Here is a 13,545-nt window from a genome sequence, read left to right as displayed (position 1 = left end):
ATGATGGACGGAGTGGTGACAATGCAAACACTCACCCCCAGTCAGAGATCTAGGTTTAATCCGTTGTTTGTTTTGCTGCCCACGCCATTCCAGTTTGTACCCAGCCATATGCAAATTAGTCTTGACCCTGATCCCCATGGGAACAGTCCAGCCCGAACTGCCAGGCCTGGTCTTCCCTGGACTGAAAACAAGCATCCTGGGACAGGTTTTGGGGTTTCACCCCTCATCAGCCAGGCTAGCTTGAATCCAGTGGCATGGGAAGCACGGGACCCACGTCTGGGCATACCCTTCCCACTTAGGGCGACATTAGCAACACAAAAAGGATGATGGACGGAGAGCTGACAATGCAAACACTCACCCCAAGTCACAAATCTGGGTTTAATCCATCGTCTTTTTGCTGCCCATGCCATTCCAGTTTGGACCCAGCCATATGCAAATCAGTCTTGACCCTGTTCCCCATGGGAACAGTCCAGCCTGAACTGCCAGGCCAGGTCTTCCCTGAACTGAAAAACAAGCATCCTGGGACCGGTTTCGGCATTTCACCCCTCATCAGCCAGGCTAGCTTGAATCCAGTGGCATGGGAAGCACAGGACCTACGTCTGGGCATACCTTTCCCACTTAGGACGACATTAGCAACACAAAAAGGATGATGGACAGAGTGCTGACAATGCAAACACTCACCCCCAGTCACAGATCTGGGTTTAATCCATTGTTTTTTTTGCTGCCCATGCCATTCCAGTTTGGACCCAGCCATATGCAAATCAGTCTTGACCCTGTTCCCCATGGGAACAGTCCAGCCCGAACTGCCAGGCCAGGTCTTTCCTGGACTGACAACAAGCATCCTGGGACCGGTTTCAGGGTTTCACCCCTCATCAGCCAGGCTAGCTTGAATCCAGTGGCATGGGAAGCACGGGACTTGAATCCAGTGGCATGGGAATCACGGGACCCACGTCTGGGCATACCCTTCCCACTTAGGGCGACATTACCAACACAAAAAGGATGATGGACGGAGCGCTGACAATGCAAACACTCACCCCCAATCACAGATCTGGGTTTAATCCATTGTTTTTTTGCTGCCCATGCCATTCCAGTTTGGACCCAGCCATATGCAAATCAGTCTTGACCCTGTTTCCCATGGGAACAGTCCAGCCCGAACTCCCAGGCCAGGTCTTCCCTGGACTGAAAACAAGCATCCTGGGACTGGTTTTGGGGTTTCACCCCTCATCAGCCAGGCTAGCTTGAATCCAGTGGCATGGGAAGCACAGGACCCACGTCTGGGCATACCCTTCCCACTTAGGCATACCCTTCCCACTTAGGGCGACATTAGCAACACAAAAAGAATGATGGACGGAGTGGTGACAATGCAATCACTCACCCCCAGTCACACATCTGGGTTTAATCCATTGTTTTTTTAATGCCCATGCCATTCCAGTTTCGACCCAGCCATATGCAAATTAGTCTTGACCCTGTTCCCCATGGGAACAGTCCAGCCTGAACTGCGAGGCCAGGTTTTCCCTGGACTGAAAATAAGCATCCTGGGACCGGTTTCGGGGTTTCACCCCTCATCAGCCAGGCTAGCTTGATTCCAGTGGCATGGGAAGCACGGGACCCACGTCTGGGCATACCCTTCCCACTTAGGGCGACATTAGCAACACAAAAAGGATGATGGACGGAGTGCTGACAATGCAAACACTCACCCCCAGTCACAGATCTGGGTTTAATCCATTGTTTTTTTTTGCTGCCCATGCCATTCCAGTTTGGACCCAGCCATATGCAAATCAGTCTTGACCCTGTTCCCCATGGGAACAGTCCAGCCCGAACTGCCAGGTCAGGTCTTCCCTGGACTGAAAACAAGCATCCTGGGACCGGTTTCGGGGTTTCACCCCTCATCAGCCAGGCTAGCTTGAATCCAGTGGCATGGGAAGCACGGGACCCACGTCTGGGCATACCCTTCTCACTTAGGGCGACATTAGCAACACAAAAAGGATGATGGACGGAGTGCTGACAATGCAAACACTCACCCCCAGTCAGAGATCTAGGTTTAATCCATTGTTTGTTTTGCTGCCCACGCCATTCCAGTTTGTACCCAGCCATATGCAAATCAGTCTTGACCCTGTTCCCCATGGGAACAGTCCAGCCCGAAGTGCCAGGCCAGGTCTTCCCTGGACTGAAAACAAGCATCCTGGAACAGGTTTCGGGGTTTCACCCCTCATCAGCCAGGCTAGCTTGAATCCAGTGGCTTGGGAAGCACGGGACCCACGTCTGGGCATACCCTTCCCACTTAGGGCGACATTAGCAACACAAAAAGGATGATGGACGGAGAGCTGACAATGCAAACACTCACCCTCAGTCACAGATCTGGGTTTAATCCATCGTTTTTTTGCTGCCCATGCCATTCCAGTTTGGACCCAGCCATATGCAAATCAGTCTTGACCCTGTTTCTCATGGGAACAGTCCAGCCCGAACTGCCAGGCCAGGTCTTCCCTGGACTGAAAACTAGCATCCTGGGTCCAGTTTCGGGGTTTCACCCCTCATCAGCCAGGCTAGCTTGAATCCAGTGGCATGGGAAGCACGGGAGTTGAATCCAGTGGCATGGGAAGCACAGGACCCACGTCTGGGAATACCCTTCCCACTTAGGGCGACATTAGAAACACAAAAAGGATGATGGATGGAGTGCTGAGAATGCTAACACTCACCGCCAGTCACAGATCTGGGTTTAATCCCTCGTTTTTTTGCTGCCCATGCCATTCCAGTTTGGACCCAGCCATATGCAAATCAGTCTTGACCCTGTTACCCATAGGAACAGTCCAGCCCAAACTGCCAGGCCAGGTCTTCCCTGGACTGAAAACAAGCATCCTGGAACCGGTTTCAGGGTTTCACAGCTCATCAGCAGGCTAGTTTGAATCCAGTGGCATGGGAAGCACGGGACCCACATCTGGGCATACCCTTCCCACTTAGGGCGACATTAGCAACACAAAAAGGATGATGGACGGAGTGCTGACAATGCAAACACTCAGCCCCAGTCACAGATCCGGGTTTAATCCATCATTTTTTTGCTGCCCATGCCATTCCAGTTTGGACCCAGCCATATGCAAATCAGTCTTGACCCTGTTCCCAATGGGAACAGTCCAGCATGAACTACCAGGCCAGGTCTTCCCTGGACTGAAAACAAGCATCCTGGGACCGGTTTCGGGGTTTCACCCCTCATCAGCCAGGCTAGCTTGAATCCAGTGGCATGGGAAGCACGGGACCCACGTCAACACAAAAAGGATGATGGACGGAGTGCTGACAATCCAAACACTCACCCCCAGTCACAGATCTGGGTTTAATCCATCGTTTTTTTGCTGCCCATGCCATTCCAGTTTGGACCCAGCCATATGCAAATCAGTCTTGACCCTTTTCCCCTTGGGAACAGTCCAGCCCGAACTGCCAGGCCAGGTCTTTCCTGGACTGAAAACAAGCATCCTGGGACCGGTTTCGGGATTTCACCCCATGGCATGGGTAGCACGGGGCCCACGTCTGGGCATGCCCTTCCCACTTAGGGCGACATTAGCCCCACTTAGGGCGACATTAGCCCCACTTAGGGTGACATTAGCAACACAAAAAGGATGATGGACGGAGTGCTGACAATGCAAACACTCACCCCCAGTCACAGATCTGGGTTTAATCCATCTTTTTTTGCTGCCCATGCCATTATAGTTTGGACTCAGCCATATGCAAATCAGTCTTAACCCTGTTCCCCATGGGAACAGTCCAGCCCGAACTGTCAGGCCAGGGCTTCCCTGGACTGAAAACAAGCATCCTGGGACCAGTTTCGGGGTTTCACCCCTCATCAGCCAGGCTAGCTTGAAACCAGTGGCATGTGAAGCACGGGACCCACGCCTGGGCATACCCTTCCCACTTAGGGGGACATTAGCAACACAAAAAGGATGATGGACGGAGTGGTGACAATGCAAACACTCACCCCCAGTCACAGATGTGGGTTTAATCAATCGTTTTTTTAATGCCCATGCCATTCCAGATTGGACCCACCCATATGCAAATCAGTCTTGACCCTGTTCCCCATGGGAACAGTCCAGCCTGAACTGCCAGGTCAGGTCTTCCCTGGACTGAAAACAAGCATCCTGGGACCGGTTTCTGGGTTTCACCCCTCCTCAGCCAGGCTAGCTTGAATCCAGTGGCATGGGAAGCACGGGACCCATGCCTGGGCATACCCTTCCCACTTAGGGGGACATTAGCAACACAAAAAGGATGATGGACGGAGTGGTGACAATGCAAACACTCACCCCCAGTCACAGATGTGGGTTTAATCCATCGTTTTTTTGCTGCCCATGCCATTCCAGTTTGTACCCAGCCATATGCAAATCAGTCTTGACCCTGTTCCCCATGGGAACAGTCCAGCCCGAAGTGCCAGGCCAGGTCTTCCCTGGACTGAAAACAAGCATCCTGGGACAGGTTTCGGGGTTTCACCCCTCATCAGCCAGGCTAGCTTGAATCCAGTGGCATGGGAAGCACGGGACCCACGTCTGGGCATACCCTTCCCACTTAGGGCACATGGGAACAGTCCAGCCCGAACTGCCAAGCCAGGTCTTCCCTGAATTCGCGCCCCAGGGCTTCTAAGATGGGGCAGCAGTAACACAGCAAAGGGGCGATAGGCCCCAACGCAGCAAGGAAACTGGCCTCAGTAATCCCCGTTAGGAAGTTAAATACAGTTATTATTGGGGTGCAGAAGAAGGCTCACACTCCTTGGCCCCTGCAAGGGTATATATATCCTTAGTGCAGAAGGTGCAGTGACACTGGTGCCCATTCATAAAAGGGACCGACTGCACCCCGATTAGGCCTGCATAATATTAAACATCCAGAAGGCAGGAGAACACATTTCCTTGTTTATACTGGGACCATGGCACCCTTGCTATGCACCTGCTGCACTAATGTTAGCTATGCCCCTGGAGATAGAGTGGCCAGTTGTATTGCTAAATAGGTGACCTCCCAGTGGTGGCGCTAGTGGTGAATGGAGATGCATGTCTGCCCCATAAGAAACGACCATGACATTGTCAGCCATGACTTACCAAATTGCTAGGAGTGGAATGTGGAAACATTTTATAAATCCAGCCAAGTTTTGACCAATGATACTGGCCTAACATCCTCGACAAGTACATGATTTTCCTAAACAATTCCTGGGTAAGGAGCAAGATGCCACCTGAAAAGCAGTTGTTAAATCTTGCAAAGCTTTGGCAAAATATGACATACCTAATATATTTGTAAACTAACTAGTTTGTTTATATTAGTGCCAACTCATTCCTCCCACTCCCACCAGGTGTCCTGCCCACCACCTGTAAAGCAAGGAAAAGATCCCTACTCATAATGTAGAAAAGGCCTCCTGGTCAATGCAAATGTTCACTGTTTTTAAAATGCGGAACACCAGGGTCAACATGTAGATAGGCAGTTTCTGGTAGCTTGCCAGGACCCTGGAAGCAGTGCTTAATTTGAGCTGGTGGGTTCCGGGGCTGGGCACTGGCACATAATTATCAACACCAATACTTATGACAGCTGCCTCTTGGTGGCACTGTTTGTGTCATTTAGAGGTTAGCAGAATAACAGTTGTTTTTAATTGAATGTTCATGAAAGCAACTAAAACCTGCCTCCCAAGCAATTCTTATAGCTTTGAGGGCATGAAAAGGGCTGAATTGGCAAACCTGTTAGGGTGTGATGGCTCTTAGTTGTGTTGGTAGTGTCATTGGCAGCACTGACAGGGGCACTGGGTGGTGGAAGCTACGGTGGCCTCCTGACAAAGGAAGGGCTCTGGCACTTTTTTTAAAATTTTGTTTTACAAATTAATCGCTGCCTGGAGGTAGCTCCCTGAACTGCAGCCCAGCACAGTACTCAATTCAGAGGGTCTAATCTACCCATATTGAGGAAGGTTACTTTGCAAGAAAATTATTTTCTTTGAGTGTGTCACCCTAAAATGGGAAGTGCATATTTGAGAACAATGCACTTGAGAAACTGACATGCTGATGTTTTTAAAGCCAAATGATTGAAAATCCAAGACATAATAAAACTGCTCTTTCAATGATTGTTCATATTGAGTTGTGCAGATGGATAGCTTTTAGGTTGAGTATAGCAGTGGTCAAGCGCTGCTTTTCTGACGTGTTGGTATGTATGTGGGCCTTTAACCACGCCCACGGCATGCCCATCACTATCACTTGTTCCTGGGCCTGCTTTTCAAAAATCCTTTGTCATAATTGGTAAATGCTTTACGTTGTCCCTCCTTGGGGCAGTGTTGTCACTGCCTTTGATATCGACCCTTTTACATGGGTAATTGCACGATTGCCGATATGTTTGACTGTGAGCGAACATTTTTCTTTTGTGTCTCTCCTTCGCGCTCACACTCATGGCACCTGTGGCACATTGAATTGGCTCGCTTATGTCAACTGTTTTCATTTTCATTTTCAAATTATGCGGCAAGAAAAATCCGGTTAGGAATTTACAACGCGAGACCCATTGCAAATGCTTGTTAGTATTACCTTTGTCCTATTGGACCCTGGGCACTTACTGCTGCGACTGGTATGTCAGTAGTCATGTAGAGGCATTTTATTTTGATAAACCTTTTCCTGACACTACTGTTACTAACCTACTGTATACATCAGGGTGATTCGTGTTCTAGGCAGTTATCGAATTTTAATTTCATCCAGAGAAAATATTGCATTAAACATATAGACTACCATAATATCATGAAGGTAAGAATATAAATGTATTATTTTATTTACGTTCTTTACTCCACATCTATTTATCTTGAAAACATATATGTTCAAGGTACATAGATGGGGAGTTTAGAATAGTAAGTGTGTTCTTATGTACCATCGTGGTACTGTATTAATCAATATTCTTGATATGATACTGTGTCATTACTCAATATTGTAACATATGTCTGGGTGGCCACTATTAGTTATCTTGCAAGGTGTGGCCATTATTGCGATTGTCTCTAATGCGAACTTTACTGCAACAGAGTCATAAGTAGCTCTGGACTGTTCTTATTAACCTGTATCCAGGTACTAATTTTAGCAGATAATGCAAGTGGATCACAGAGCGATTAAGAATTTTGCCCGAAACCACACATTTTGGTCAAGCAAGGAAGCTGGGATTAGGTCTACTGTACTGGAATTTCAGTCAGCAGTGCCTAGAACACTGCTGTACTCTACAGGTGCAGTTCATATTAAAGGGAAGATGGCAGAGTATAAAAGGGCTTAAATATACATTTTTTGGGTGGGGTCCTAGGTTGTGTTTTAAACATTACTGCGTGTCTAGGTGAGTGAGTAAGTGTGTGTTTGTGTGTGTGTGTGTGTGTGTAGTACCATGGAGGCTACTTTGGAGCTAGCTATGAAACTTTCCAATGAGTCATTGCCTTCACATGGGTGTTTCGAAATATCTGTTTTTCATCATGTGGTGAGAGTTGTGGGGGCTGAGAGTGTGAGCTCTGCACTCTGGCTTCCTTCACTTTCTTTCAACACCCCACACTGTTTTCCTTTCTCACTTTTCCCAGTACTTCTGATAAGGTCTCTTCACTCGAACGCTCCTCTTTGGGTCCCGCAGCACTGTCAGGTTTGTACTGATGACCCACCTACATGATAGTGAGTCTGCAGAATACACAAAATCCGACCCTTTCAATTTTAATCCAAACTTGTACCTCTGATGTTATGCATGTAAGGGCATTTGTAATAGAAAAGTGCAAGTGCTGTTCTCTATACTAACAAATAAATACGTTTGACACACCTGGCATGGCGTAGGACCAATCTCAAAGGCCATGATGATGCACGTCATTATGAGACCTGGAGAGACCAGCCTAGAAATGAATAGAGAATTGTGAAAAATTAGCTCAACAACAGAGACAAGACAAACATTATCACCACCTTCCTTAGCATGCATAGAAAGTGCTACAAAGCTTTGTTGAAGTTGGCTTATTCACGGATTTCTATTGTTTACTTTTACATTTGTTTAGGTCGTGGCCTACCAGACAGAGGAGCTGTCTGGTTTGTTAAAGACATGTTGGAGACATTTAGAAAGCTTTCCTAGGAATGCATACTACCTCTTGTTTACTATTACCTTAGTGGTTTAAAACACACACTTTGTGGCTTTCGATTTGCTGGCCTTATTTGTTTTAGGCTGTCCAGGGTGAGTTCATCCCTCCAAAGGAGCACAGCCTTTTCATACCAACTCCCCTTGTATTCTTCCACAAGTACACCTTTCTGTAAAGAGGCCTGTAAATCTTATACTTATCTTGTAACATTTACCATGCATTAAATGACAGAGGTCAAATGTTGGGCTCTGTCTTCTGAGGCAGCTTGATGTTTTATTTCTTTGACTTCAAGGTGACAGGATGTATGTGACAGGGGTGGTTTGTCTATAGGAGCATGTGGACGTTGACCCCCTGACCTCCCCACTGCAACCCACTACACACATACACACAGAGTACACATTTTCCCTCTCACCTTGTGCACTCTCAAGTGTTTAGGGGCGGGCCATGACAGATTTCTCTCTCCCCGAATCACAGCAGCAGTTTGGGCTGTGCTACCTGAACTGCGCATGTCAGATTGGCCAGTTTTGTCACTGTGGCCAGCTTGCCATTCTCAGTTCAGGCTCCTGCAATCAACAGCTGAAAGGCAGCTGAGAAGCAGAAACACAGCGCTGTAAATGTCCGATGGAGCGCTGCATTTCCTTGCTCCAGCCAGTCCTAGCACTGCTCCTATGCTGTTTAGCACTGTAAGCTGCAAGAAAGCAGTGCTTGGATTGGCCCCATGCTTTTGTCCAGCAAGCAGTGCAAGGCAGGAGGAACTTTGGGTGTGTTTGCAGCCGAACGTGTACTACAGAAGATCTTCAAGAGAGGTAAGTTTGTTTTTAATTTTAAGGGGTTGAAAGTAATGTATGTGCCCCACCACTTTCTAAAGGGAGCAGCTTCCACTGTTATGTGACAATCTTGCTTGGTACTGGGGGTAGGAAAGGGTGTATTCACTAGCACACAACAACATTTAAATGAACTGTGCAAGTATTTCAGAACCCATCATAATTAGGAACTCACAAATGAAGCACATTTTTGTTCATTCTGAAGTATGTTGAAAACAAATACTTTAATATGATCAAAATAAATCAATACACTAGGTGATGCCATTTTCACACATTATCGTTTGTGCTCTGTATAGTTTTATTAGTTTTAGACTGTATGTCTGTGCAAATGTAATGGTCATTTCAATTGAAAATGTGTTGTCTGTAATGGCTACCACATCATGAATCTGTGGATGGTGCGGCTTCACTCTAAGCCACACCACTCCACACTACTCCACTCTGCTCTTCTCTGCACCACTCCACTTTACACCACTCCATGCCACTGCACTGTACTCCACTCTGCACCACTCCATACCACTGCACTCTATACCTCTTTACTCTACTCTGCACTACTCTACCCCATGCCAATGCACTAAATGCCACCTTCCTATACACCACTGCACTCTATGCCAAAACACTCTACTCCAATGCACTTTACTTTGTAACACTCGACGTTATGCCAGTTCACTGTACGCCACTCTAATTTACTCTGTTCCACTACACTCTGTCACTACACTCTTCACCACTTTACAACATTTATACTTTATGCCACTCTATACCACTGCACTCTACTCTGCATCACTCCACTTTACGCCACTTCTTTCAACTCTGAAACAATTAACACCTACAATACTGCACTCTAAGCCACGCTACTTCACTCTTTGCCGATCTATGCCACTGCACTCTACTCCACTTTACTCTTAACCACTGCACTTTATGCCATTGCACTCTGTCATTGCACTTTACTCTGCACCACAGCACTCTATGCCACTGCACTCTACGCCACTTTACATCACTGCACTCTACAACACTCTACTCTGCAACACTGCACTCTCTGCTATGAACTGTACACTATTACACTCTATGTCAATGCACTCTACTCCACTTTACTCTGCATCACTCCACTGAACACTGCTGCACTCTTTGCCACTCCACTCTACACCTCTCTACCCCACTGCAATCTCTGGCACTCTATCATATGCCATTATACTCTACACTACTGCAGTCTACACCACTGTAGTCTATGCCACTTAACTCTATGCCACTCTAATCTACTCTGCACCACTCCACTCTACTATGCACCACTCTAATCTACGCTACAACATTGTACAAGGCTGCATTGTATGCTCCTGAATTCTATGCTGCTGCACTCTACGTCACTATACTTTGCAGCACTCTACACCAATGCACTCTGCGCCAGTCCATTTGCCACACAGTGTCACTATACTCTACTCCACTATGCAGCACTCTACTCTACTGCACTCTACGTCACTGCAATCTATGCCACTGCACTCTACTCTGCACAACTGTACTCAACGCCACTGCACTCTACTCCACTCTACTCAACACCACTCTGCTCTATGCCAATGCACTCTATGCCACTATAAACCATTGGACTCTATGCCACACTGCAATCTACACCACTCTACTCTGCACTACTGCATTCAATCCAATGCACTCTGCAGCCCGCTGCTTTACGCCGCCACACACTATGGCACTCTACTCTGCACCACTGCACTCTACTATGTAACACTCTAATCTACACCACTGCATTCTATGCTGCTGAATGCTATGCTGCTGTACTGTACGTCACTGTATTCTACAGCATTATACTCTGCAACACTCTAAGCCAATGCACTCTACACCAATCCAAATATGCGACTCTACACCATTCCAATACATGATACTCTTTGCCACTCCACTCTGCAAACCTCTACTCCACTCTTCGCCATTCCACTCTGTCACTCCATGCCACTATCCTCTATGCCACTAACGTTTAGCCATGCTGAATAGTAGCCACACTGGTGTACAACATGGCTCAAACACATTGGCAAAGCCAATAGCTCTTGCATAGGCAAGACCTAGTGGCTTTGCCAGTGCTTGTTTGTATGCAGTGCACACTCCTGTATGGTAGACTCATAGCATTATTGAGCTAGAATGTCACTGTTTGGTGCTCCCCCCCAGAGGAAAATTAACAATTGACTAGAGCATACGACGTCTGTGACTGCGATTTCTCATTGCGTGTTGTGTCCCAGCTACTAGTTAGGTGGTTAGTTTGTCTTCACTAGTCACAGGATGTATGATTTAGCAGCATTAGGACTGAGGCCGGAGGGCTACGGTAACTTCTGATGCATCTTCTTTGTCTACAGAAATGCCCATTGCCCGGTGGATATGACTATGTGCAATGTTTTTTGGTGCAAGAGCTGTGGGGTACTGTGACAATTGGCTATACGGCTTATCTGTTCTGTGTTGGATGTAAGTTAGGAGGTCTGTTAAATGTGTTCTGTTGGACGTCAGCACGTGGAGTATCTTAATGGGATGTGCTGTTGTGAGCAAGCACAGCAATAGACAATTACATGGCATGTCGGTGATGGATGTATGCAACAGTTCTGCTTGAACCTTGGCACCGTTGCTGTTGTTAATTAGTAGGGTGTTCAATGGGGATTACGGAAGAACTGTGACACAGTGAGAAAGAGAAATTCCCCAGTGGGATCAAAAGACTATACAAATACACAATACACTATCTCAACCATTCTATCACTCCATTGATCAATCTAAATAAAGGAATCAGTTAAAAACTTTATTTAAAAGTACAAACCCATACAATTACAAAATGAAACCACCCTTTAAAAACCAGGAACAATAAGACCATCATATATAAAGATCAGATATAAGGGAGACAAAACAAAAGACATCCACTCTAGTCTATTATGTATGTGCTGTCCCAATCTTGGTATATATAGGCCTATCGATTTCTGTCCACAGTCCCTGTTCAATTTTAGGCCGTTCCAATGGGTCCAGCAATCCAATTTGACAATGACAATGTGTGTATAAACATATGGATTTGGGATGACTGGTTAACTGATGCCTATTTGACTTATAGTATATGCAGATCTGAAAGATATATGTGGGGAGTATATCCATGTCCTGAAGAAGGTGGTGGAAGGACTTTTGAAAGACCACCGAAACACGTTGACGCAAAAAGTCTTTTGATCCCACTGGGGAATTTCTCTTTCTCACTGTGTCGCACTGCCCTGTCCCCTTTGGGTGATAGCTTTAGGAGGGCCCTCTCTCCCTTTTCTGGGATTATGGAAGAACTGCCATTCCAAACCCATCGAAAACCATAGGGGTCCATGGAAGTCAGTTAAGAAGTCACTTTTTGCCTCTCCAAAGAATTCTAAATAAGTTATTTCATGAAGGATGTTAAGACTTCAGTTTTGAGGTGCAACCTCCCCTATATCAGGGAAATGCTGAATATTAGGTCCAGGTGGCATATTATATATGGGGCACACTATTCTGGTCTGCACCACAGCACACCTTTAATTTCAGCATGAATGAAATTTAAATTACACTTGTATAATTTGCATAATTTAGTGAATTTCAAAGTACACTTATGCAAAGTTCCTGACATTACACCATTATGCCACTTCATGTAATTTCATTCAATTTCCGGTAAAAAAAAATACAGCAAATGTGCCATTCATGGTAAAAATTTGCTACAAATGCAGAGGAACAACAGGATCTGCCAACAGCAGCTATTCGCGGTACTTTTGTTTTTTGGCACCACTTTGCGAAATGCATCATCGTGTGAAAAAATGATGCGAAGACTCCATTCATAAATATAGTGCAAAATGGTGAATTTGCATTTTGTGTAATTATACATAATTTCGGCTAGTGCTGCAGAAATTGTATGTATTTGCGCAAAATACCAAATTACATGAATTTGGCACACTCCTACTTTGAATGGGTGCATTGGGGTAGACCTGGTCAGTGCGCCCTATTACAGTTAATGCAGTAGTCCCAGCACAGGTGAGAACAGGTGACCGCCCTGAGGCCAGCACATTAGGGAAAGGCAAACTGCTTGTTTAAAGCAGCCGACCTTTCATTCAGTTTGCAGCGTGCAATGCGGCCTGAAATTCAAATGGGAACAGAGATCATCCCGCAAACTGGTGCAGTGAGTGACTGCACCCGCCTACAGAGGGATGTCTGGGAAATCCATGCGCCCCATCCCCATTTCAAGGGTCTCCCTCTTTGTGGCACACAGTTAGTCCACACCCTGACAGCTGCCTTGAATTTGCACCCGCGTCTGTAATATGAAAGAGTCAGAAAGGGGAAGTATTCATTGATTTGAACGGGGTAAAGCTGGTAAGGAATCATGTCCTTGAGATCACGCTGGCACAAATGTAGCGCTGGTGAGTATTTGTATTACAGAAGGGGCTATTCAAGCGGCTGAGAGACCTTTTGTAATACCATTGTATCCCTAGGGCACAGAAAGCAGATGCACACGCCTGTTGCACCCCCGAGCCACTCAGTATAATGCAGCCTCACATTCCTTCAGTTAGCCTCAGTCATGTGTTAACACAGATGGAAAGGAGCTTGTTCTCTGGCAGCAGAAAAAGAGATATCTGTCATAGATCTTTTTTTCTGAGAGATATTGACATGCTATAT

The 13,545-nt window shown here is 46.4% G+C and overlaps 1 protein-coding gene across 1 annotated transcript in view; it reads right to left on the bottom strand.

Moving 5' to 3' along the window:
- Nucleotides 1–13,545, bottom strand: part of ADAMTSL5 (ADAMTS like 5) — a 270,500-nt gene that overhangs the window by 204,413 nt on the left and 52,542 nt on the right. The window contains exon 2 of the mRNA XM_069222636.1: nucleotides 7,771–7,840. Coding sequence (XP_069078737.1) covers nucleotides 7,771–7,840 — 70 coding nt within the window. The remainder of the gene's footprint in view (nucleotides 1–7,770; nucleotides 7,841–13,545) is intronic.

Source organism: Pleurodeles waltl, chromosome 3_1, assembly GCF_031143425.1.
Source record: "Pleurodeles waltl isolate 20211129_DDA chromosome 3_1, aPleWal1.hap1.20221129, whole genome shotgun sequence".
Lineage (NCBI taxonomy): Eukaryota > Metazoa > Chordata > Amphibia > Caudata > Salamandridae > Pleurodeles > Pleurodeles waltl.
The sequence above is the reverse complement of the archived record's forward strand: the minus strand, read 5'-3'. Positions and strand labels throughout refer to the sequence as shown.